This window comes from Nothobranchius furzeri, chromosome 17 (genome assembly GCF_043380555.1).
Source record: "Nothobranchius furzeri strain GRZ-AD chromosome 17, NfurGRZ-RIMD1, whole genome shotgun sequence".
NCBI classification, from domain to species: domain Eukaryota; kingdom Metazoa; phylum Chordata; class Actinopteri; order Cyprinodontiformes; family Nothobranchiidae; genus Nothobranchius; species Nothobranchius furzeri.
Window position 1 is genome coordinate 39,079,563 of NC_091757.1, and position 23,237 is coordinate 39,102,799.

The window sequence follows — 23,237 nt, forward strand, 5'->3', positions numbered from 1 at the left end:
GCCTGTATCTGTTTTGTCTACATGTGTGTGTGTGTGTAACCTTGGTCAGGCTGTGCTGCGGAGTCAAGTTCCTATGCTCTGGGTCGCTGGAGCGCTGGCAATAAAGCTTTTTCTGATTCTGATTCTGAACTGTGTGTGGGTTGGGCACATCAGATGCCACTCGGACTATTGACTGGTTCACGAGTCTCAGGTCCTGTACAAGCCTCCACTCATTCCTGCCACTTTTCTTAACAGGAAAGATAGGAGTATTACATGTTGACTCAGGAGAAAGTCTGATGATTCCTGGCTCAAACATGCTTAGAATTACTGGCATTATACCGTCTTCAGCCTCTTTGCTGATTGGATACTGCCTTATTAGTGGTCTGTAGTTTGATTTTGCATGCACTTGAACAGGTAAACAATCCTTAATCCTACATCCGTAGGACCATTGGACCATAAGTCAGAAGGAATATTTTCAAGTTCAGGAAAGTCCTCCAAAACTGTTGCATACAGGAACGTATCGACGTCTCATTCATGCAGGTGTGTTTGGGGAGAAACCTTCAACTTCCAGCCTAGTGTAAATCTACATGTACCAGATAGTGAACTGCTCTTCCAGCCATCAGAGTCATCATTATCAAGGTCTGTGTCCATCGCACAAGCAAGGACATGACCCAAGCTTTTCCAAGGGCGGTTTGGTTCTTTCAGTATAGATAAATGTGCGGGTGTGACGTGGGAGAGATTGCGTTGTTCCGGAGACAAGATAACTGAACAAACAGCATTCCCGGTTGGTGTGACATACAAGTGCTGGAGGGTGATAGAAGAATCTCTCTTCTTGTGGAACTTAGTGTCATAGGTCATGTCAGGTCCAGGTTCTTTTTTGTATCTTGAGTGTAACATGGAACTCCTCAGGTGGCATAAGATGAGATATTCCAAAACAGTCATAATTCTTCTCTTTTGATTTGTCAAATGCCAGCTTAGTTAACTCTTTAGCTACAGAGGTGGATGTGAGGTCCAGAGACCACCAATAGCAGGGTGGTCCATCACCCTTTAAGACAAATATGTCTTGTGCGTCAGGTGGGTTTATTTCAGAAGTCATGCCCTTAGGTGTGCAGACAATTGAAATACCCATTTTCACCATGAGATCCCTACCAAGAAGATTGACAGGGCAGGTAGGATCAATTAGAAGGGCTACTTGTGCTTCCCTTCACGTTACTTTGTGTTAAACATTTACTGGATTTGTTAATTTGTGCTGTTTTGCATGGCCAGCTGCAGTTTTTATGAGAATCTTGTCAGATGAGAAAGCAGCTTCAGGGGGAGTTGATGTAAGAACCGTTCTGCAGGCCCCTGTGCCACATAAACAACTATAAGGCTTTCCATTAAACAAGATAACGCATGTGGGAGCCTTGGAGAAATCCGACCATTTTTTGAGTGCAGCAAAAATGTCAACGGTCATGTCATCTTCACCTCCTCCCTCAGTTACAATGTCATCTGGCTTTGGAACTGTATCCCATGTCAGCCTCTGAGTCTAGCCATGCCTGAAACCCAGGATAACGATTATTAACACTGTTTGGGTTATCAATAATCTTGTCATCCGTGACATTTGATGAGTTGTGCATGCAGTTACGGCTTAGATGTCCCTTCTTGTGGCAGATCCAGCAACTAATATCTCTGCCATTATAGAATCCTCTACCTTTGCCTCTGGGCCTAGGATTTTTTCTGCCTCTTGATGCATAACGTGACTGATATCCTGCAAATGCTAATGTGTCATCTGAGCTAAGGAATGTGTTGTTTGTACTGGTCGAGGTCATGTTTTTCGTAGCGTGTGTAGCTTTCTCCACTGTGTCTGCAACAGAACCTCTTGGTCTGTGGACCCAATATTTCTCTACAAATGTATGAAATGGGGAAGCAAACCGTCCAAAAATGGCTTTTTAAATTCCTGCTGATAAGCTTCTCTCTCGTCAGCATTAAAAGGGATGCCTGAATTGTATTCGAACACAGGTTCCAACCTGCTTAGAAAATCTGACGGGGTTTTATCAGGTTTCTGCTTAACTTCACTAATTTTACAATAATCAGCTGTTTTTCTGAAAGCTGTCTTTAACCTGTCTAGTAAACAGTGTTGGGCAAGTTACTTCAAAACTGTAATTAATTATTTATTACTTGTTACCCTCATTTTAAAGTAATTCATTACATTACAATATTACTGATTTTAAAATGTAAGGCATTGCACTACTTTTCCATTACTTTAAGTTACTTTCACCAAAACAACTTCAGTATGAATCTGGTCATGTGACACTCAGTGAGCTCATGACATATATGTGGAAGGTGATGTGGTATCTGAGCTAGGATTGCTGTTAAAAACAGTCAGATATAATAACAGTGCTTTAAAATAATTGTTTATTAAATAAAAGCAACAACAATCTGTGCTCTCAGCACTCTGCCATCTTATATTAATTGAGCAGGGAGTGAGGTGGTGGGGGCTCCAAGCCTATAATTGCCTTGGTCCTCAAATTCCTTGATACGGCCCTGGATGTGGGACTGACTTCTGGGGTGATCTGATTCTATCACTAGTATAAATATTAAATGCTTATATATTATTGCTTTTCACTGGTAAAAATGTGTATTGAGGATAAATCTACCTACTCTTTTTGTTTTCAAGCACTTTGTTTTGTTTTCTTCATTTTATTTGAATAATTTCCTGCCCTTTCTCTCCCTAACCTTCCTGCATGCTGCATGTTTTCTCCGTCTTCCAGAAAAACTGTTTCCTAGATTTCCTAGTTTCTAACTAATCAGCCAAAGGGATCTACCCAACGCAAAAAAAAAAAGCTTAATATGCGCTGCGCTCCAGCAGCAATGAGTTGAAATTACTGGGGCACAGATAATGAACTCAGCTGAAAAGTACATGAAGTACCAGAGATATGGGCTGATATAAACGATCGCAAACAAATTACTTTGTTTTGGTGGAGCGATTTTGTGAATATAACAGCAGCCGTGCGCAGGATGCAGCTGGAGTATTTGAGCCATTACTGCTGCGTCCTTTCTGCTCATAGAATGCCTGCAAAGCTGAGTCCATAAATGACGTAATATATGTGGATACTGGATCTTTTTTCAGGCTTCCCGCAATTTGAATTTTTAGGAAACCCACATCTTGATTCTGGGTTTAAAAATGCATTGTAATTACCACGTTACTGACAATTGTACCGAGTAAATATTACCATTTTCTTTCCCTGTAATGCCTTACATTACCACATTACAGCAAAAAGCAATGCATTACAGTAATTAATTACATTTGTACCGTGTTACTCCCAACACTGCTAGTAAACCATCTAGTTGTGTAGTGAGATCTGCAGATCCAGCAGGTAATGGTTTCCCTTGTGCATCAACACCTGTATACCTTCCTGCTACCCTGCCCCAACGGTGCCCTAAAGCAGTTTGGACAACTTTCATGATTTCTAGACCCTTTAGACCAAAGCTGTTTCTCAACTCGTGTAAATCAGAGCAGAATTGTTCAACATCATTATTATATGGGGTCAAACCTTTGGCTGCCTGCTCTGTATCAGTCTTGAGTCCAAGGTCGATAAACAGATATTGTCGGACGATTGTCCTCTCCTACACCGAATCTGGGGTTAGCTACTTCAACCAGAGGGTAAATCCCTGCCGATGAAGTATCGTCTTTAATTTGGTCAGTGCTTAATTCTTCATCTTTATTTCTAGTTACATAACCTTCAGGCCTCAACTGTTTTGCCTACAAGGTCCTGAGCTCAGCAGCTGTTGTTTTTGGTCGTGTGACAGCAGGCACGTGCGGGGGGGGGGGGGGGGGGGGGGGGCTTGCTTGAGACCCTGCCCCTTTTGTCCGAAGTGCCCAAAGTGCCCTTTTTCCGGTCGTTCGTCAGATTTTACCATACAAAACTGTTATACAAGTGCTGGCCAGTAAATTAGAATATCATCAAAAGGTTGAAAATATTTCAGTAATTCCATTCAAAACGTGAAACTTGTACATTATATTCATGCAATGCACACAGACCAATGTATTTCCAATGTTCATTACATTTAAATTTGATATTCATAAGTGACAACTAATGAAAACTCCAAATTTGGTATCTCAAAAAATTAGAATATTCTGAAAAGGCTGAATATAGAAGACACCTGCTGCCACTCTAATCAGCTGATTTACTCAAAACACCTGCAAAGGCCTTTAAAAGGTCCCTCAGTCTTGTTTTGAAGGCACCACAATCATGGGGAAGACTTCTGACTTAACAGCTGTCCAAAAGACAATCATTGACACCTTGCACAAGGAGGGCAAGACACAAAAGGTGATTGCTAAAGAAGCTGGCTGTTCGCAGAGCTCTGTGTCCAAGCACATTAACAGACAGGCGAAGGGACGGAAAAAATGTGGTAGAAAAAAGTGTACAAGCTCTAGGGATAACCACACCCTGCAGAGAATTGTGACGACAAACCCATTCAAAAATGTGGGGGAGATCCACAAAGAGTGGACTGCAGCTGGAGTCAGCGCTTCAAGAACCACCACGAGGAGACTCATGAAAGACATGGGATTCAGGTGTCGCATTCCGTGTGTCAAGCCACTCTTGAACAAGAAACAGCGCAAGAAGCGTCTCGCCTGGGCCAAGGATAAAAAGGACTGGACTGATGCTGAGTGGTCCAAAGTTATGTTTTCTGATGAAAGCAAGTTCTGCATTTCCTTTGGAAATCAAGGACCCAGAGTCTGGAGGAAGAGCGGAGAAGCACAGAATCCACGTTGCATGAGGTCCAGTGTAAAGTTTCCACCGTCAGTGATGGTGTGGGGTGCCATGTCATCTGCCGGTGTTGGCCCACTCTGTTTCCTGAGGTCCAGGGTCAATGCAGCCGTCTACCAGGAAGTTTTAGAGCACTTCATGCTTCCTGCTGCTGACCAACTTTATGGGGATGCAGACTTCACCTTTCAACAGGACTTGGCACCTGCACACAGTGCCAAAACCACCAGCACCTGGTTCAAGGACCATGGTATCCCTGTCCTTGATTGGCCAGCAAACTCGCCTGACCTTAACCCCATAGAAAATCTATGGGGTATTGTGAAGCGGAGGATGCAATACGCTAGACCCAACAATGCAGAGGAGCTGAAGACGACTATCAGAGCAACCTGGGCTCTCATAACACCTGAGCAGTGCCACAGACTGATCGAGTCCATGCCACGCCGCATTACTGCAGTTATTGAGGCAAAAGGAGCCCCGACTAAGTATTGAGTGCTATACATGCACATTCTTTTCATGTTCATTCTTTTCAGTTGGCCAACATTAGAGAAACAAACATTTTTTCATTGGCCTTTAGAATATTCTAATTTTCTGAGATACCAGATTTGATGTTTTCATTGGTTGTCACCTATAAATATCAAAATTAAACGTAATAAACATCGGAAATACATTGGTCTGTGTGCATTGCATGAATATAATGTACAAGTTTCACGTTTTGAATGGAATTACTGAAATATTTTCAACCTTTTGATGATATTCTAATTTACTGGCCAGCACTTGTACTGTGATACAAATTGGGCACTAGGACCATGCGGAGGCAGCCGCCTCAAGCTGAAGGCTATTTTCCCTTAGACCCACCTACAAGCTCACTGATTGGCTCTGCCGCATCATACTAACGTGTGATTGGTTGTCCTTACTGTCGCTCTACCTTGTAGCCATGGAGACGACAGACCGGTGTTTTCCCTGCGGACAGGAGTCTACGTTCATCTAACTGTAAGTTTTTTTTCTGCCTGCTTCACGTCAGCTGGATAGATTTTAATATCAGAGCTTTTGTTTACGTGCGTTTGAGTCCGTGGTTAGTGTGTGTGGAGCAGAGTCAGGTAGCTGCATGTCTGGGACAGAAAATGAGACATGAGAGAGACTTCTCCTGAAGTGTTGAAGAAACTCACAAAGAATCACGGATGTTTCTCACTCTAGATTCTCCGGGTCATAACTTCTGAATTACTAATCGAATAAGAATAATTCAAACGGTTGCTAAAAATACATAAAACCAGCTTTCCAACGAGGTATCACATGATGTAATTCATTTTACTCCAAAAATCGCTATTAGAGGGAAACCAGCTTTGCAGCGTCACTGAAAGAAACGGAGCGAACCGCGACGGGAGAGCAGAGAACCAAAAGGAGGAGACAGTCTGATCATCTTCAACAGCAGCTTTTATAAAGTTATGGAAACGTCACAAATAAAGCCCACCTGGTTGGTCAGGTGTCCCAGAAAACTGTTTCTGTAGATGGTGACATGAGGAGGGACAGTTTACAGTCACACTGGTTTTTATTTGAACACTCAACTGTTTACTAAATGATTCAGCTTCATTCCAGCATTATTGTGAGGTTGTTCTGAAAAAAGGAGCAGAGTTACAAACATTTTACACTTTATTACAATTTTAAAGCCATAAAACAAAAGAAAATACTTGTTATATTTATGGTCATAAGAGTGTTAAACATGATAAATTTTCTGCCTCCCACAAAGAGATGGTAAAAGTGAATGTGAGCATAATTATATACGTTTTATTACTTTATTATGTATTTTTTATTATTGACTATTACTCCAAAGAGTTCAGATGAAGGCAACTGGACTTCTTTGGTTTCTTTAAAACATTTCACTTCTCCTCTGAGGAGCTTTGTCAGTTCTAACTGGAATATGGGAGAGTCAAGCTCATAAGCTGTAGCTTTCTGTTGTTATTTAAAGAGCAGAAACTACTCTGAGTACCCCGCCTCTTCATCTCCTGATGAGTCGTTAGCCTCTATTGATGGTGAGTCATCATGTTGATTAGATGCAGGAAGATGTGACCTAGACTGAAACTGAATGAGATTCAAAAAAAAGTTTTAATCTTTTAAACAACGCTGTTGGTCCTCTTGGTCCTTGTTCTGGTTTTCTAAAACCCTGTGTTAAAAACCTTGGTGTGTTTTTAGACGGTTCTTTTAATCTTTACAGACAGGTGAGTGCAGTGGTCCAATAAGGTTTTTATCATTTAAGGCAGATAGCAAAGGTGAAGCCATACCTTCCTGCTAATGTCCTCGAACATGTCATCCACCTGTTCGTGTCCTGCCGATTGGACTACTGCAACTCCCTGTATTCTGGCCTGGACCAGTCCTCCCCACACCGACTTCAGCTGGTCCAAAATGCAGCGGCTCGCTTGCTGACTGGAACCAGCAAGTGGGATCACATAACCCCGGTTCTGGCCTCTCTCCATTGGGCTTCCTGTCTCTTACAGGGTCCGTTTCAAAATTTTATTTTTTGTTTTTAAAGCCCTTCATGGCCTGGCCCCAGTTTACATCTCTGAGCTGCTGTCCGCTTACGTCCCTGCCAGAACCATGAGGTCCAGCTCTCAAGCTCTTTTAACAGTTCCAAAAACCCGCCACAAGACTCGCGGCGACAGAGCGTTCTCTGTGGTTGGTCCCAAACTGTGGAACAAGCTACCTCTCAACATCAGGACCACACAGAATCTAGAGCATTTTAAATCCCTTCTTAAGACGCATTTTTTTGATTTGGCTTTTAATGCAGGTTGACTTGAGCATCTTAATAGTTTTTAACAGTTTTTATCATAGATTGTGACTGTTGTGTGCTTATCTTATTTTAGGTTTTTATTGTTGATTTGTTTTACCTTGTACAGTGATTTGGTGTAGCTTTGCTGCTGTAAATGCGCTCTGTAAGTAAAACTGACCTTGACCAAAGCTGCATTATTGGTACTGGAAAGGTGAAATCTAAGCCCCGCCCCTATTTAAAGTGGGGTTTTCATGTTTTTACATAGATAGCTTCTTTTACTCCTCTCTCAAATCATCTATCTTCTCTGTCCAGAATGCGGACTTTGTCATCTTCAAAGGTGTGTCCCTTGTCCTTCAGGTGAAGGTGGACTGCAGAGTTCTGACCTGAAGAGGTGGCTCTCCTGTGTTGTTTTATGTTCTTGTGTACTTGTTTAGTTTCTCTAATGTAAACATCTGGACAGTGCTCCTACAATGGACTGCATAAACGACCCCACTGAGCTTCTGTTTGGGTGTTTTGTCTTCTGGATGGACCAGGTTCTGTCTGAGGGTGTTGTTGGGTTTAAAGTTTACCGGGATGTTGTGTTTGGAAAAGATTCTTCTAAGTTTCTCTGAGACTCCTGCCACGTATGGGATGATGGTGCCTTTGTGTAAAGGATGTTGTTGTTAGGTTGGTAGCAGAGCTCTCATGTTTAGTGTTAAGTTCAGTGAGATCATGGAATGGGATCAAGAATTTTCTCCTGACAGGAAAAAGATCTCAGCTAACATAGCTGTAGATCACACTGGATAACTCTCTGTGGTTGCATTTATTTTACATTTATTTTACTACCTCTTACTAGAGCTGTCTTTAGTAGGCACAAAATATCTTTGGTTGTACACCTGTGCAATAGCAATAAAGTATCTTGATTTCTGTTAAATGTACTTCCTGAATGAGTGACCTTTTCAGGCTAAAATAACAAAATGACAAATACAGACAGAAGGACGACCTATTTCTTCTTTTATAATGCGTTGCATCACCACCTGGTATCAGAACAGGACTCAGTATTGGACGATAATCAAAAATCAAACAACTTGGACTCGGATCAGGGGCAAAAATGTGGTTGTAACATCTCTAGATATAAGTCAGCTTTATAAACTAAAACTATTATTTATGAACTAACATTAACACTAATGACACTAATTTATATATTTTTATTATGTTGTTTGAACCCAAGGGTCCCATTATCTGAATTTTCTAACTTGTTGGATTGCTCTATAAGTGCCCCTTTTTTTACTTTGAGCACCCGCCCCGTCAAAGGTCTCTGCACGGCCCTGTGTGACAGGCTGTAACTCAGTCGCTGCTGTGCTCACATGCAAGGTGGACAGAGGTTGGCCTACTTGTCATCTATATTATTAAATCATGATCACTTATTAAAGGCTTTTATTTTGTTAGGAGTTGGGAGTTTTGGAGCCATTCTACATTTTCCTCTGTTTCCATCTCTTGCCCCTCCCCATTTCTGCCTCCTGTTTGTCCTTTTAAACGCTTTGAGAGTAGAAATGAACTCTGTCACGTAAATCAAAGTAAGCGTGTAAAGAGTGTGTGCCAGGGGCGCTTCTAGCATCAGAGGTTTAGGGGGACTGAGCACGCAGAGAGCTAAAAACATTTTCTTCTACAGTAAAATACTGACTTCAGCACCATTTTTAAACGTAAAATAACAATAAACACACCTTCTTACTGTAAAAGAAAAAAAATACCTGTAATTTTACGGAACTATTTCGGCAACCCCGGCTGTCGCCGTTTTACCGTAAAATCTACGTTTTTTTTTTACAGTGTAGATGATGAAAGATAACCAATAAGAGGGGAACCACCACCAGAGAAAGACAGGGGTCAAAGGTCATGGATACAAAAGGGGACATGGAAGGAAACAGGAGGTCATGGACAGGACAGGACAAAGACATGTTGTCGTTCTTTTTTAAAAACAAGATACATGAAATTAGAAGTAACGCACAGCAAGAACACACCTAAGATGTTCAAAGAGGACAAAGACAACATGACAGGATCAGAAAAGAAAACACTAAGAAACCTGATTGTGTTTCTGGTTTTGTCAGAGCAGACGCCTGGTGGCTGTTAGGTTTCCTGAAACAAGGATCAATTTAGGATCTGGTCTGGATTCTGATTCTGTACTTCTCTCATTGGTTTTGATCAATTTAACTGAAAGAAAAGTTGAGTTTTTACAAGCAGGTGAAAAGCCAACGAGTAAAAAAAGGCATCTCATCTAGAGACTAAAGCTAAATAAACACACATTGTTTCTGCCTCTTTTTTTACAAATGCTCCATATTTATTAGCTGTAATCATTTCTCCATCACAACTGCTAAAAGCTACATGCTGGTCACTGGTCGAGTCATTAACCCAGGTCTGACCTCTGGATTTAATATAAATCGAGGAATTTGACAGGGATGCCCTATATCCCCAAAGATTTTTATATCGGCAACTCAACTTTTAACATCACTAATTAAAAATTCTAACTCCATTAAAGGAATATCAATCTTTAATAAAGAATTCAAAATAAGTCAGTTTGCGGACGACACATGTATTTTTCTTAAAGATGAATCTGTGGCTGAAAAAACTATCAATATTATCTCTTTTCTCTAAAGCATCTGGACTATCTCTTAATTTGAAAAATGTGAACTTCTACCAATTCACACAAGCCCACACTCCTCAATTGCTTCGATTAAAGTTGAATCAGAAGTCAAATACCTAGGCGTGTTACTTTCCACAAACTTAAGTAAAAGAGAAGATTCTAATATCTCTGACTGTATTTTAGATTTGAAGAAAACACTCAATCACTGGCTGACTAGAGATCTCACCATTTTTGGAAGGAGCCTTCTTGCTAAAACTGAGGGCAACTTGAAACTGATTTTTCCCTGCTGCTCTTTATATATTCCCCCAAAAAATATTACTAAAGCTAACCAAATAATTTACCAATTTTTGTGGAGAAACAAAACACACTACATTAAAAGATCTCAACTAGTGAAGGAATATAGTAAAGGTGGTATCAACGCTCCAGAATTTGTATCTATGATTGCTACCCTTAGAATTAAATGGTTAAAGTCATGTTTATCTCATTTAGACTCTATGTGGTTCCACATTCCTAAATCTATATTCAACAAAGTGAGTGGTTTGGACTTCTTCTTAAAATGTTATTTTGAGGTTAATAAGAGTCCAGTTAAGCTATCCAACTTTCACAGACAGACCTTACACTTTTGGAAAATGATGTTTACCCACAATTTCTCTCCCCATAACTCCACAATATGGAACAATAGGGTCATGACGCTTAATCGTAAATCTATGCTTAAAAGTGAATGGGTTAATAAAAAGATTCTATTTGTATCAGATCTTATGGATGTGAATGGTATTCTCTTAAGATACACAGAATTTTTAAAATAATTTAATTTAAATTGCTCGCAAAAAGAATATAGTAAATTATGTAAGTTAATCCCACCACCTCTACTTAATTTGATAAAAAAAAATTATGATACACAACAACCTCTCCCCAGTATTGCCAAATCTAATGCTAGGACACCGCCATCTGCTGGACAAAAAATGTAATAACAGTTTCATTAGTAATTCCTTTAAAGTTTAAACTAAGGTATGGTATTTCACAACTTTGGAATAAAAGATACTAAAAGTGATTTAAGTTTGATTGCTTCCAATACAGTTAATGCTTTCTCAAAGTATACAAAATGGCCTATTCTACCCAAGGTGAAGGAAACGCATTTTAAAATCATTAACAAAGTTTATCCGGTGGCAGAATTTCTAAAAAAGAGATTTGGCTTCAAAGTAGAACAATACTCTTTCTGTACTAGCGAAGATGAAACACTTGAACATGTGTTTTTTATATGTGCTATTACTCCATGCTTCTGGTGTGACTTAAAAAACTGGATTTCCTTAAAAATTAACAATATGCCCTCATTTCAATCAAATGACATTCTTTTGTACTGAGATTATCCTGCATTGTTTGTCACCGACACTATCAACATATTAATTCTGTTGGGTAAATCTCATATTCATTGTGCTAAATGGAGGAGTGCTAAGCCATGTTTCTCAGGCTTCTTAAATGAATTTAAGATGTTTTTCTCATCACTTAAAAGCAGGGGTGTCAAACTCAAACTCACACTGGGCCGAAATGAAACTCTGGGACGGAGTCGAGGGCCAAACTTAATATTTTTTGAAAAAGTGACGGCAAATTTGCACATTTTCTTTATCAACATATATGCAATTTTGAAACTTTAAATTTGGAAACAAACATATTTCTTCATTAACACTGAATTTGGAATAACCAAATTACACACGAGCAAGTCAGTTTTAAATAAAAGGCATCAGTGGTATTCATTATTTGTGGTATAAGCAGCATTTTTAAAATCTATTCAGGATTTAAGTTTTCCTGTTCATTCATTTTTCTTATTTTTTATTGTCCTTTTTTCTCCTGTAATAAATGTCATCGCTGCTGTGACGTCTAGCTTTCCCCACTGAGGAACAATAAAGGGATTTACTATTCTATTCATCTATCTGCAGCCTTTCCACTTCCTGTTCAATCTTTTCTCACGGGCCAACAACAAAATAAAAGTATTATTTTATCTTAAATGAAAATGCAACATCTCACCTGTTAACTTTCATGTTTTGGAGCAGAAAAAGAGCATAAAACCAACATATTTAAAGCTCAGTTTGCTCCACTGATTTACTGTGATGCTCACCTGTTCCAGCCAGATACCTGCATCATGGGGTTGATCTGAGCTGAGGAGGAGACTCCTGTTGTTTTGTTCATCTTCATCATAATAATGACAACATTAGATGACAACAGGTGCTCACATAGGTTTGTGCTGATGAACATGTCTGAGCAGCTTGACCACGTTGTTGTGTGTCGGGGAGGAAACACAACGACAGCAACCACAGAGTCGTGCTGGTTTGAGCGTGTCGCTGCTCGCTGGAGTTATATCAGCTCTGTCTGGAAGTTAGTTGGAAAACTTTCTCTTTCAGTCGTAAACACATTATTGAGCAGCTAGAATCTCCGTTTCTGGGCTTCAACGTCAGAAAATAGCTGAGTGCACTCGGTGCTGAGTGAGAGGAGTGTTTAGTTTGTCGAGACAGCAGAGCTGCAGACACCGGCAGCAGGCGCTAGAAAAAACACAAAGGAGGGGGCACTTTGGCTCTGCGCTAACGCCGCAAAGCATCATGGGAGTTGAAGTCTTTGCGGAAAAATCGGCCAGCGGGCCAGTTTTAATATATTTTTGATATTTATCTCGCAGGCCACATAAAAATGCTCCGCGGGCCTTGTGTCTGACACATGTGTTCTACATCTTTCAAGACATTCAGCTTATTTTGACAGTTTTGCTTTGTTTCAGCTTCAGTTCAGCTGTTCAGCAGCTTCAGTTCAGCTGTTCAGCAGCTTCAGCTTACAGTTTCAGCTATCCAGCATTCAAACAGCATTTGTGCAATAAATGCAAATTTTCTAGTTCTTATTGCAGTGAAAAATTTGGTCCTAAATTAGTAAAAAATAAACTAAAACCTAGTTTATACTTCATCAGCAAGTTTGCACACACACACACACACACACACACACACACACACACACACACACACACACACACTGACGTAGACATTTTCCTTCGTTCATCCACTGGTGTCAGTATTGTGTAGCAATTCTCCACCAGGACAACAGAGGGCGCAGCAATTTTGTGGAGTATCCTGCCACCAGTGAAGTCGTGTCTCTAGAGCAGGGGTCACCAACCTTTTTGAAACCGAGAGCAACTTAAAGGGTACGGAGTAATACGAAGGGCTACCTGTACATGACACACTTCTGAAAACTTAGTTTATTTTTATTTTTAATTCAATGTTGATATGTCTGACAACATTTAATTTGCTTCTCAAATAATAATAATGATTTAAGGCAGGAAACAGATAAATCTCAACATGTAACACTTACTTTTTTTTATCTCAGTGCATTTCAGTTGTCTCTCATATTCAAATAATCACTTCTGCAACATTTCTTGGAAAAACATGTCCCATTTTTACTAACTACTTCTGAAACAATCTTAATCAGACTAGGTAAGATGTCAGTTATGTAACCTTTCAGTCCTGCAAAACACAACTTTTTACCACTAAATCTTTAGCATTTTTAACTAAATCTGTACATAACAGCTTGAATATGTTGGAACTTTGCCATGCAGCTGTTTAGCTGAAAACATCTGGCACATTTCTATTAGTGGGAAACCTGGCACCAGATTGCTGTAATCTGGGGTGTAACTTGATACTGCAACTCTGACTGAGTCATGTAGATGAGCATCAGTAAGGCGTGTTCTGTGTTTGCTCTTTATGAAGTTCATGTCAGAAAAGGCTGATTCACAGAGATAAGTTGAACCAAACATGCAGGCAACCTTCATAGCTGCTGTGCACACACCTTTGTACTTCTCTGTATCCACAAGGCACCAAAAGTTTGGTTCACTTTGATGGGCTTTGAGATGGAGGTCGTTTTGCAGTGTTATAATTTCTATCTCCACCTCCCCAGCATTCAAGCTGAATGTTGCACTTAGCTGCTCAGCAATGCATGCAATTTCTACTTGCACAAAAGTATTGGGAGATGAATGACACACATGGCTCAAGTTGATCAAAGTCACGAAACCTATTCTCAAACTCTTGTCCAAGTCTGTTAATGACTTCAGGGTATTTGTCCACAACTTTGTCAAAAGTCTCAGATGCAGAAGCATGGTCATTCATCACTGACTGCACATAAGGAAAGTGCAGCACCCTTTTTTTCTGTAAATGCACAGAGAAAATGTTCATCTTGGCTTTGAATGCATTTACAGCACTTATCATGTCAGCAACAGTTTTACCTTTGCCTTGCAGCTCACAGTTCAAATGGTTAAGTTTCCCAGTGATGTCCGTTAAAAATGCAAGGTCAAGAATCCATTCAGTGTCCTCCAGCAACGAGATGTCTTCACCTTTGGATTGCATGAACTTCTTGATTTCACACAAAAGTGAAAGAAAAAAACGTTGCAAAACCCGTCCCCTGCTGAGCCATCTGATTTCTGTGTGTAGTAACAGGTCGCCATATTCTGCTGACAGCTCCTCCAATAGTAGTTTGAATATCCTGTGCTGTTTGGCTTTGGAGCGGATGCTATTTATGATCTTCACAACAGGAGTCATCACATGCTCAAATCCGGTCACTTTTGAACATATCGCCTGCTGATAAATGATGCAGTGGTAATGTAGAAATGTTGGGAAGTCTGTGTCACCTTTGCAGGGCGCGATGAAACCTGTATGCCGGCCGATCATGGACACTAGCTTTTCTAGTGGTACTTTTTTTTCCATAAGAAAACTCTTAACTGCGTTGTATATATCAACTCCCCTTGTAGTTGTCTGGAGGGGCAGTAATGTCAGAAGTTCCTCTTTTGTGGAGAAGTCATCAAAAACCATACGAATAAAGACCATCAGCTGTGCTGAACTGCTGCAGTCCACAGACTCGTCACACTGGATGCTAAACCACTTGCATGTTGCCACATCCTGCTCCAGCTGCTCTGTTAAGTTCTCATAGTGAGACATAGTGACATAGCCGTCACTCTTCATACCGTTGTACTTGCACCCAGTTGGACGTTGGAGAGAGTGGAGATGACATTGGTTCCATTCTTCTCATCTTTAAATACAGTCTTTGCGATTATCATCATTGCTTCTTTGAAAACTTCTCCATCTGAAAATGTCTTCTTGTTCTTAATCAAAAAATGTGTGGCTCTAAATGACGCTTCTGTCGTTTTTTGTGACTTTTCCACCGGCTTCTTGAATAAAGACTGCTGTTTGCCCAAAGCTGCCTTTAACTCACATGCTTTTTCTTTCCATAGTGCGCTGCTAGGTGGGTAGCTAGCATTGTAGCTTTTATGACAAGTACTGAAGTGTCTCTCCACATTGTGCCGCTTTGCTGTCGCCACAGTCATACCACAAATGAGACACACACATTTTTCTCTCACAAGTGTAAAAAAGAACTCCTCCTCCCAATCACTATGAAAATTATATGTTTTCTTTCGTTTTTCAGCCATTTTCGGTTGGTATCCAGCTCCTCATTGGAACAGCACCTGCCGCCCGTTAGCTTAACGCCGAATCGAACTAGTAGGTCAAAGAAAGTTCATGTTTACATCTTCTACGGTTTTTAATGGCAGCTTGCAGCCTGTGTGATTGCACTACTGCCACATTCACGTACGGTAAAGTACTATTTATATGTTGATGGTAAAATATAAAAACATACAAAATATAAAATATTTTTGTTCTTAAAAATTATTCGTTAATAGTTTCATTTTCAAATAAGCATTGATGCAACTGTGACTCAAAAAGAAAAGCAACACAATAAAAAAAGGAGATATAAAGTCAAGTTCAGTGGTGACTAGTGCTATTTTTAGAACATAGCCTGCGGGCACCCCGTGGTTACCCCGAGAGCACCTTTGTGCCCGCGGGCACCACGTTGGTGACCCCTGCTCTAGAGTATTTATAATGTGTGTTTATATTGTATTTATGTATTTCAGAAGTTTTTTTGAACACTGACAAATGTGTCTCTCATTCTCCTCCACCTCTTCATGCAGTCACCACCTCCAAAGCCAAGTTTCCTGTAATTTCCTTACAAAAATAAAAGTATGTTGTACTCCTTCAGTCACGGTTGTATTAACGTTTATATCGCCGCACTTTTACTGCGTAACAGTCTTTAATGGGGAATGGTGGTGCTTTTGGTGAAGGTAAAGGAAGCAGAGTCCTGACCAATCACAGGCTTGCATATCTCCGTAGCTTTCAGCAGATAGTTAAAACATTGGGCTCTGTCTGTACTTGCATGCCTGTTGGAAAGCCCCTGAACCACAGATAACAGTGTTGCATGACTCTGCACCAACGCAGACACAGAAGTATAAACTAAGCTAAAGTTGAAGGTAAAAATAATTTAAAACGCTGTTATCGGGACTCCACAGCCAGTATTCGTGATCCTGCTGGAACATCCCTACGATCAATGGTTTGAACAAGCTTAAATTAAAAATGTAACACTTTTAATGCAGTTGCCAAGCCTAGCTGGGAATTTTGAAAAACATCTTCCTAAATGATCTTGAGCAGTGAAGCTGAAAAAGGTAGAAGGGTTTATCATGTAAAATCACACGAAGAGCTGTGATTTGTTGCTGAACAGATCTGTTTAAAGATGGCAGCATTGCAACGTGGTCTTGACTGACCTCGACCTAGCCATTAGCTTATCAACCCTGCTGAGTATGAATAGAATCTCTGAACCGAGGGTGTTTTCCTTTTTGGTTCAGTTGTTACTGCCGCTCACTGCAGCCTCTAACAACAGCAGTAAGTTCCTATCTGCAGTGATCGAAGCAAACAGAGGCAGGTTTTAGAGGAGAAACCCTGTCAAGGACAAGCAGAACCAAGTAAACAACAGCCTGAAGACAAGTCACGTCAGAGATCAGCTGCTTTTCTCATTCCATAACATAAACCACACTCAGATCTGCATCAATTGCATCCTGTCAGTTTTATCATTACCAGTACCAGCTTAATATTTTCATTGGTATTCCCATTCACATCCATTGATCCTTCAATCCAGAGCCAATAAGAGCCGACTGAGCCTGCAGCTGATCAATCTGAAGGACAAGAGGAGTCTGAATGGGCGCGTATTTTAATGTGCATGCTTAATTTCGGATTGTTTTTGACTCTCCTTGTCTAAATTTCTTTTTAGGGTGGCGCTGCGCTGCGCTCCGTTTCAATCAGGCTGTACAGCAGGATTTCCCCTCGTAGGCAGCGATATTTTTCATAACTCCGATTGCTTCATGCTATAGATCATTGGAAAGCTGCTTTTATGTACTTTTAGGAACCATTGGAATTATTTGAATCTGATCAGCCATTCAAAAGTTATAAAACGGAGCATTTTGGATGACAAACTCAGCACGTCTCTGAATCTGTGTTGTGATTTGTTGCGCTCAAGACAGGGAATCCCGGTGGCTACCGTAATGTATTGTATATGCTGTCATGGTCTGTGTCGGCGTCTCATCTCATGTGTCTCCTTTTGTTCTCTAGGTGCTCCTTTTGTGTCCTCTAGCGCCCTCATGTGTCATGTCTGCGTCTCTATATGGTGTCTTCTGTTTGTAGACCTTTTTATCATCCCCTCAGGTCCAGTGTTCATTTAGTTATCCTCTGTGCCCCAAGTTGCAGCTCCAGCCTCTTTGTCCCCAGCTGTGTGTGGGTGTGTGTCCATTCCCCAGTTCATTGTGTGTGTGTGTGTGTGTGTGTGTGTGTGTGTGTGTGTGTGTGTGTGTGTGTGTGTGTGTGTGTGTGTGTGTCCATTCCCCAGTTCAATGTGGGTGTGTGTGTGTGTGTGTGTGTCTCCCGTTTTGGCCGGGAAACTACCGTATTTTACTTTGCTTTCCTGCCGTCCTCCCGAATTATTATTTTCCCGTAAATCTCCCGTATTTTTAAAATTCCTCTGCCTCTTTAAAATTATCTGTAGCCTCGCGAGAACTGGTTGTCGCGAGATTTGTGCAGACAGCGGGAACATAACAGGAACAACAAACGAGAGCGATGATGGAAGTGAACAAGGCATTCCTGCCAAAAAATCAAAGAAATCGTGTAAATATCTAGAAAAATGGGACAGCGAATTTACTTTTCTAAAGAAGAGCAGGATGGGACAAAGTCACGCTTTTTGTAAGATTTGCAGTTGCGACTTTAGTGTCTCCCACGGGGGAAGGAATGATGTCAGTCAGCATGAGAAATCAACCAAGCACAAGCGCTGGCTAGAAGCACAGAAACATGCCCAGACGATGTCGGCATTTGTAACTAGGAATACCACAGAGGCTGACCAGGTCATAAATGCGGAGGTTAAAATGGCAATGCTGTGTGCCAAAAACAATGTTTCTTTCACCTTCTGTGACGACTTCAACAAGTGTGTAGCTGAGATGTTCCCGGACTCTGCTATTGCACGAAAATATTCTGCGGGGAAAACCAAATCTACGCAACTTATCAAAGGTAAGTTGATTCAAATTAAGTATGAATATTATGAAAGCGTATACATAGTCATAATCATGTCCAGCAGGCATATTGGTGGCAAATTGCTAGCTAACGTTACTGGGCATTCACTCAACAGGTGCCATAGCAGCAGAGCTAGATGATGAGTTGGCCAGAACATGCCGATCTCAGCCCTTTTCATTGATGTGCGACGAGTCGAGCAACAGAAAAACGGACAAAGAATTCGTCATCCTGACCAGACTCTACGATGAGGCCACTCTGCAGGTCGCTACAAAATTCATGGAGATGCCCATATGCAATGTGGGAAATGCAGAAAATCTGTATGAAAAGCTGAGTGAAGCATTAAGGTAGGGGAACTGCAATGTGTTGTTGACGTGTGTAGTAATTTGCATTTAATTATAATCTTACATTTAGTGTAAGACATTTTATGGCATTTTTTTCATATTTCCAATAGAAAAAGAGGAATTCCATGGGAGAACCTGATAGCCTTTAACTCTGATAACGCCAGTGTCATGAAAGGCAGACACAACTCTGTCATCAGCAGACTGAAGACCAGCCAGCCCCATGTCCAGGACCTTGGCTGCATCTGCCACCTAGCACAACTGGCCACTGGCTGTGCCATCAAAGCAGCACAGGTACCAGTGGAAGACTTCCTGGTTGGGATATACACCCACTTTGATAAAAGGTAAATTATTATAAATAAATAGGCCTGCAGTTGATACTCTTCAGACATACACATACATTTCCATCCACTAACTAAATAATTGTCTATATTACCGTGCAAAAAGATGTGAAATCTATAAATAATTTGTAGATTTTACCGATTCAGACCACCTGAAGCTCCTCAGGTACTGCAGCACCCAATGGCTGAGTCTGTTAACCTGTGTCCAGAGAGTGTTGAACCAGTGGGACGCACTGCAGGTAAGGATGGTAACTCCAGCAGATACATACAGCTTACTATTCTGTGTTTTCCTTTTATTTAACTATTGCCACCCTGTTTCCCTATGTACTCTAGGCCTACTTCAACAGTCATGAGGAGGTGGAGAGGAGCGCCAAAATACATGATTTAGCCAGCCATCTGCGTGATCCAGTCATGAAGATCTACTTCATGTTCCTGACTGCTGCCCTTAAATCTTTATCTGATTTTAATATTGCCTTCCAGGTGGGTATCAGTGTTATTGAATGTATGTGTAAATATTAAATTTGATTTTGCTAATTGTAGCATTCTTAATTCACTGATATTTTGTTGTGACCCATGATATTTTCTACAGTCAGAGGAAGTACAAATTCACAGACTGGAAGAGGAAATGTGCAGGCTGATTAGGAGGATCCTGGGCTACCTCATACCAGCCAGGGCCATCGTAGGTATACCTCTCAGGGAGGTGGAGTATGGACAAGGACATCAGTTGGCTGATGAGGAGCTCTTTATTGGAGCAGACACAAAGGCCTTCATGAAAAGCGTAGAGCTTCCCATGTCCACTGAGAAGAAAATCTTTCAGTGAGTATATTACCCAGCTGTTTTATAATGGTCATCATCAGTATGAGAGAATATGCTGTACTGTGCCTAAAATGCTGCCACTAATGCAGTTTTTTACTCTTACGCTGTTGTAGATCTGTGAGAAGGTTCTATGAAGCAGCGCTTCAGAAGATGTTCTCCTCCTTTCCCCTTGACCATCCACTCCTGAGGGACTTGAAAGTGCTGGACCCTGCTGCTCGCCTCGACATTCCTCCAGGGGCAGGTAGATGTTAGGGCAGTTCTCCATTGATAGAATGATTGAATTGATTAAATATTGCATGGTTTAGATTTGCAACACTTTCTTTATTTTCCAGTGGAAAGGCTAGGGGCCATGTTTCCTCAGTTGAGCTTAAGTGAAGATAGGCTGAGAGAGGAACTCGTTGACTACCAGGTGACAAATAGCAAGCAACTCCCCCAAGAAGACAACATTGACAGATTCTGGGGCCTGATAGGGAAGGATGTGAGGTTCAGTGAGCTGCCAAGATTAATGAAGGCTTTACTCTGCATTCCCCACAGCAATGCCAGTTCTGAAAGGGTGTTTAGTATGGTGAGAAAGATTGCTACAGAGAATAGGATGTCATTAGACAACAGCACTGTTTGTGCTTTACTGTCATGTAAAATCAACCACTCTGGCCCAGCCTACAAATACACTCCTTCCAAAAAAGTGTTAAAGAATGCTAAATCTGCAACACATTTGTATAATAAGTCATTAGTGAATGTCAGAGAGCCACATGAGTGAACATGATACATCTAAAGAAAATGTGTAGTGAAAATAAAATGTAAATGTTTAACTTAAAGACAAGCAATGTGAAATAAACATGAAGTAATGTGTTGACTTGTATATAAAATGAAAAATGTAAAATCAATAAATATGCTTCATTTCCCCTTTTGTGTTTTCATTTAGGCTGTATTATAACAGAATGTTCACAGCATTTCAATGTCAACAAAGGTATGCCTCAGATTCTGATCACTGAATTGTAGTAAGTGGTTGAAAAGTGGTTATTATAGATTTTTTGTACACCTATCTTACAATGTAAGATATACTAGCGCTCGGCTGTGGCGGCGGGTTGGCTCGCTGCCGGTGTTGTAAATTTTCCCTTATTTTCAAATCCAAAAGTTGACAGGTATGGTGTGTGATGGTGTGTGTGTGTGTTGTGTGTGTGTTAATTCTTCCCGCAGCCATTAGGTTTAGTTTGGCCTCCTCTGTTTCTGTTTGCCCATTTTGATTATTAGGTTCACCTGTCTTCCCTCCAGCTCTCACTCCACACACCTGCCGCCATTTTCCCTAATCACTTCTCCCTGGCTGTGTCCGAATCCAGGGGTAGGATGCTTGTGAGTACGGGTCCTCGCCGGTCTAGCAAGGCCTGGTCCTTGCAAGACCGCTAAAACCGGAAGTCAGTGGCTCTGAATTCGGACAGTACTAGCCTCGTTGTTATTCCCGCCCCCAGGTCAAGTTGCCTAGCTACCGTGACGGCAGCAAACAGGCTAACAAGCTAGTAGCGACGTTGAAAATGGATCCACAGCAATATTTCATTTTATTTGTGGCTTTTGAGGAGCTGCGACGGCTCAATAAACGTCACCGGCCTTTGTATTTAAAGTTTAAAAATCATTTAGTCCTGTTATCTGCTAGAGTTACAAGTATTATACTCATGATCTCCTTTTTTGCATATATCTGAATGTTAGTGATGTGACAGCCGTCGATTGAGCCAGCCCAGCAAACCCTTTTGATGGACGATGCAGTGGTCAGTGAGATGAGACATCCAGAAGCACCCTCTGCAGACCACTCTGTCTGATGTTCCACTTGCCAACCAGAAACGTTCAGCCACGGATCTCGGTTTCTGCACTCCATCCACCTCGATCCATGTTTAGTAGATTTAGCAACACCACCAAAGACTCCCTGCTTTCCAAGTTTACTGTATATATTTTACTTTTATCTTTACTTTTATTCCTTACAGTGTTCCCTTACAATTTATTTACTATGTTGTTACTTGTTAAAAACTGAATAATAAAACTGTTAATGATCAAAAAAGAGTTATCAATTAATAGAAATTTTATTACATTTAAACAAATAACAAAAACATTCAAACACATATATAGAACCTGAACCAGAAGAAACTAAAAGAAAAAAAAACAATTTCTCTGCCATCCTTTCCATCAATGCTAAAAATCTGTCCATCCTTCTTTCTCTCCTCTCCTCTGCTTCCCTCTGTTGTCTCATGTCCTCCCTGATCAGGTCAAGGAGCTCATCAGCCCTTCTCCTTTTTCTCCCTGATGAGGAGTCCGGCTTCCTTCCACCACTCTCCCTGTCCTCTGTCTCACCCACTGCTGCACTTGGCCCTGGAGTGTCCTCGGGAATGGAAGCAATAAGGACAGGAGGCATAGTGGAAGGCCTCTGTCCCAACACCTCGTCCATGGGGACAAACCAGGGCCAGGTTTCAGCAGTGGGCTTTCCACTGACTCCCTCTCCTGACCCTGGATACTTGCAGTCCTACAGACAAAGGGAATTAGAATTACAAGGCTTTATTGTCATTTAACAACAGAGAACACTGTGGGCATAATGAAATTACAGATGCTCCTTAAAGGTACTGGTTCTGGATGAGAATAGAGAGGAATAGAAGAACAAAGTCAGATTATAAATCATAGTTGATAAAACATGCAATAAACAATATTTTAATTTATCAACATGGGAGATGAAAATTGTGTTCTGTGTTTTTTTCTGCCTAAAATGAAATTAAAAACATTAAATCAGTAATGTGGTTTCTTAAAAATTAACTTAAATAAACATTAAACTTAGTTTTCGTTATTTTTGGCGTTCGTTACATGATTACATAAGATGCAAGCTCTTTTACGGTGAGTTTTTTCCTATTAGACTTTCAAGCAAGTTTACGGTGGGGTGTTAACCTTAAAACAAATGATGAGAAGCTTTATTCGCTAAATAAACACACACACACGGGAATTATGACGGGACCACCATACAAGCTCGTTCTCGCTGATTTCTGCTTAAAATGTACTTATACAAACGAAAAATGTCTATAAACAGAATCGCTTTCAGCTTAGTTTTCTACCGCTATTTTCTTTTAAAAAGCCTGCTGGGATCAAGCTAGTTTACGGTGGTTTTTTCCTATTACACATTCAAGCTGGTTTTCGGTGGGGCATGTTTTAGCCTTAAATTACATGAAAAAAACAATTTGCGGTATTAGATCGTATATAAAAAACAAAC

The 23,237-nt window shown here is 40.8% G+C and overlaps 2 protein-coding genes across 2 annotated transcripts in view; both read left to right on the forward strand.

Annotated features, from left to right (window-relative positions):
- Positions 1–5,459: 5,459 nt before the first annotated feature.
- LOC139063610 (oocyte zinc finger protein XlCOF6-like) overlaps positions 5,460–23,237 on the forward strand; it is a 58,194-nt gene continuing 40,416 nt past the window's right edge. Inside the window, exon 1 of the mRNA XM_070545990.1 lies at positions 5,460–5,717. The gene's annotated coding sequence lies outside the window, so the exon portion shown is untranslated. The remainder of the gene's footprint in view (positions 5,718–23,237) is intronic.
- LOC139063734 (uncharacterized) lies at positions 16,589–20,902 on the forward strand. The gene is made up of 10 exons (XM_070546435.1): positions 16,589–16,616; positions 17,219–17,273; positions 17,987–18,501; positions 18,620–18,848; positions 18,956–19,116; positions 19,316–19,422; positions 19,517–19,663; positions 19,773–19,999; positions 20,113–20,240; positions 20,332–20,902. Exons 1-10 carry the CDS (start codon positions 16,589–16,591, stop codon positions 20,754–20,756), a joined length of 2,022 nt encoding a protein of 673 aa, XP_070402536.1. The 3' UTR covers positions 20,757–20,902.

Bases quoted from the DNA above. Each gene is read 5' to 3' on its own strand.
- LOC139063734 (XM_070546435.1), top strand. From the start codon at position 16,589: ATGATCTTGAGCAGTGAAGCTGAAAAAG. The intron at 19,423-19,516 runs GTAAGGATGGTA...TATGTACTCTAG, and splicing joins ACCAGTGGGACGCACTGCAG to GCCTACTTCAACAGTCATGA. The intron at 19,664-19,772 runs GTGGGTATCAGT...TATTTTCTACAG, and splicing joins ATTTTAATATTGCCTTCCAG to TCAGAGGAAGTACAAATTCA.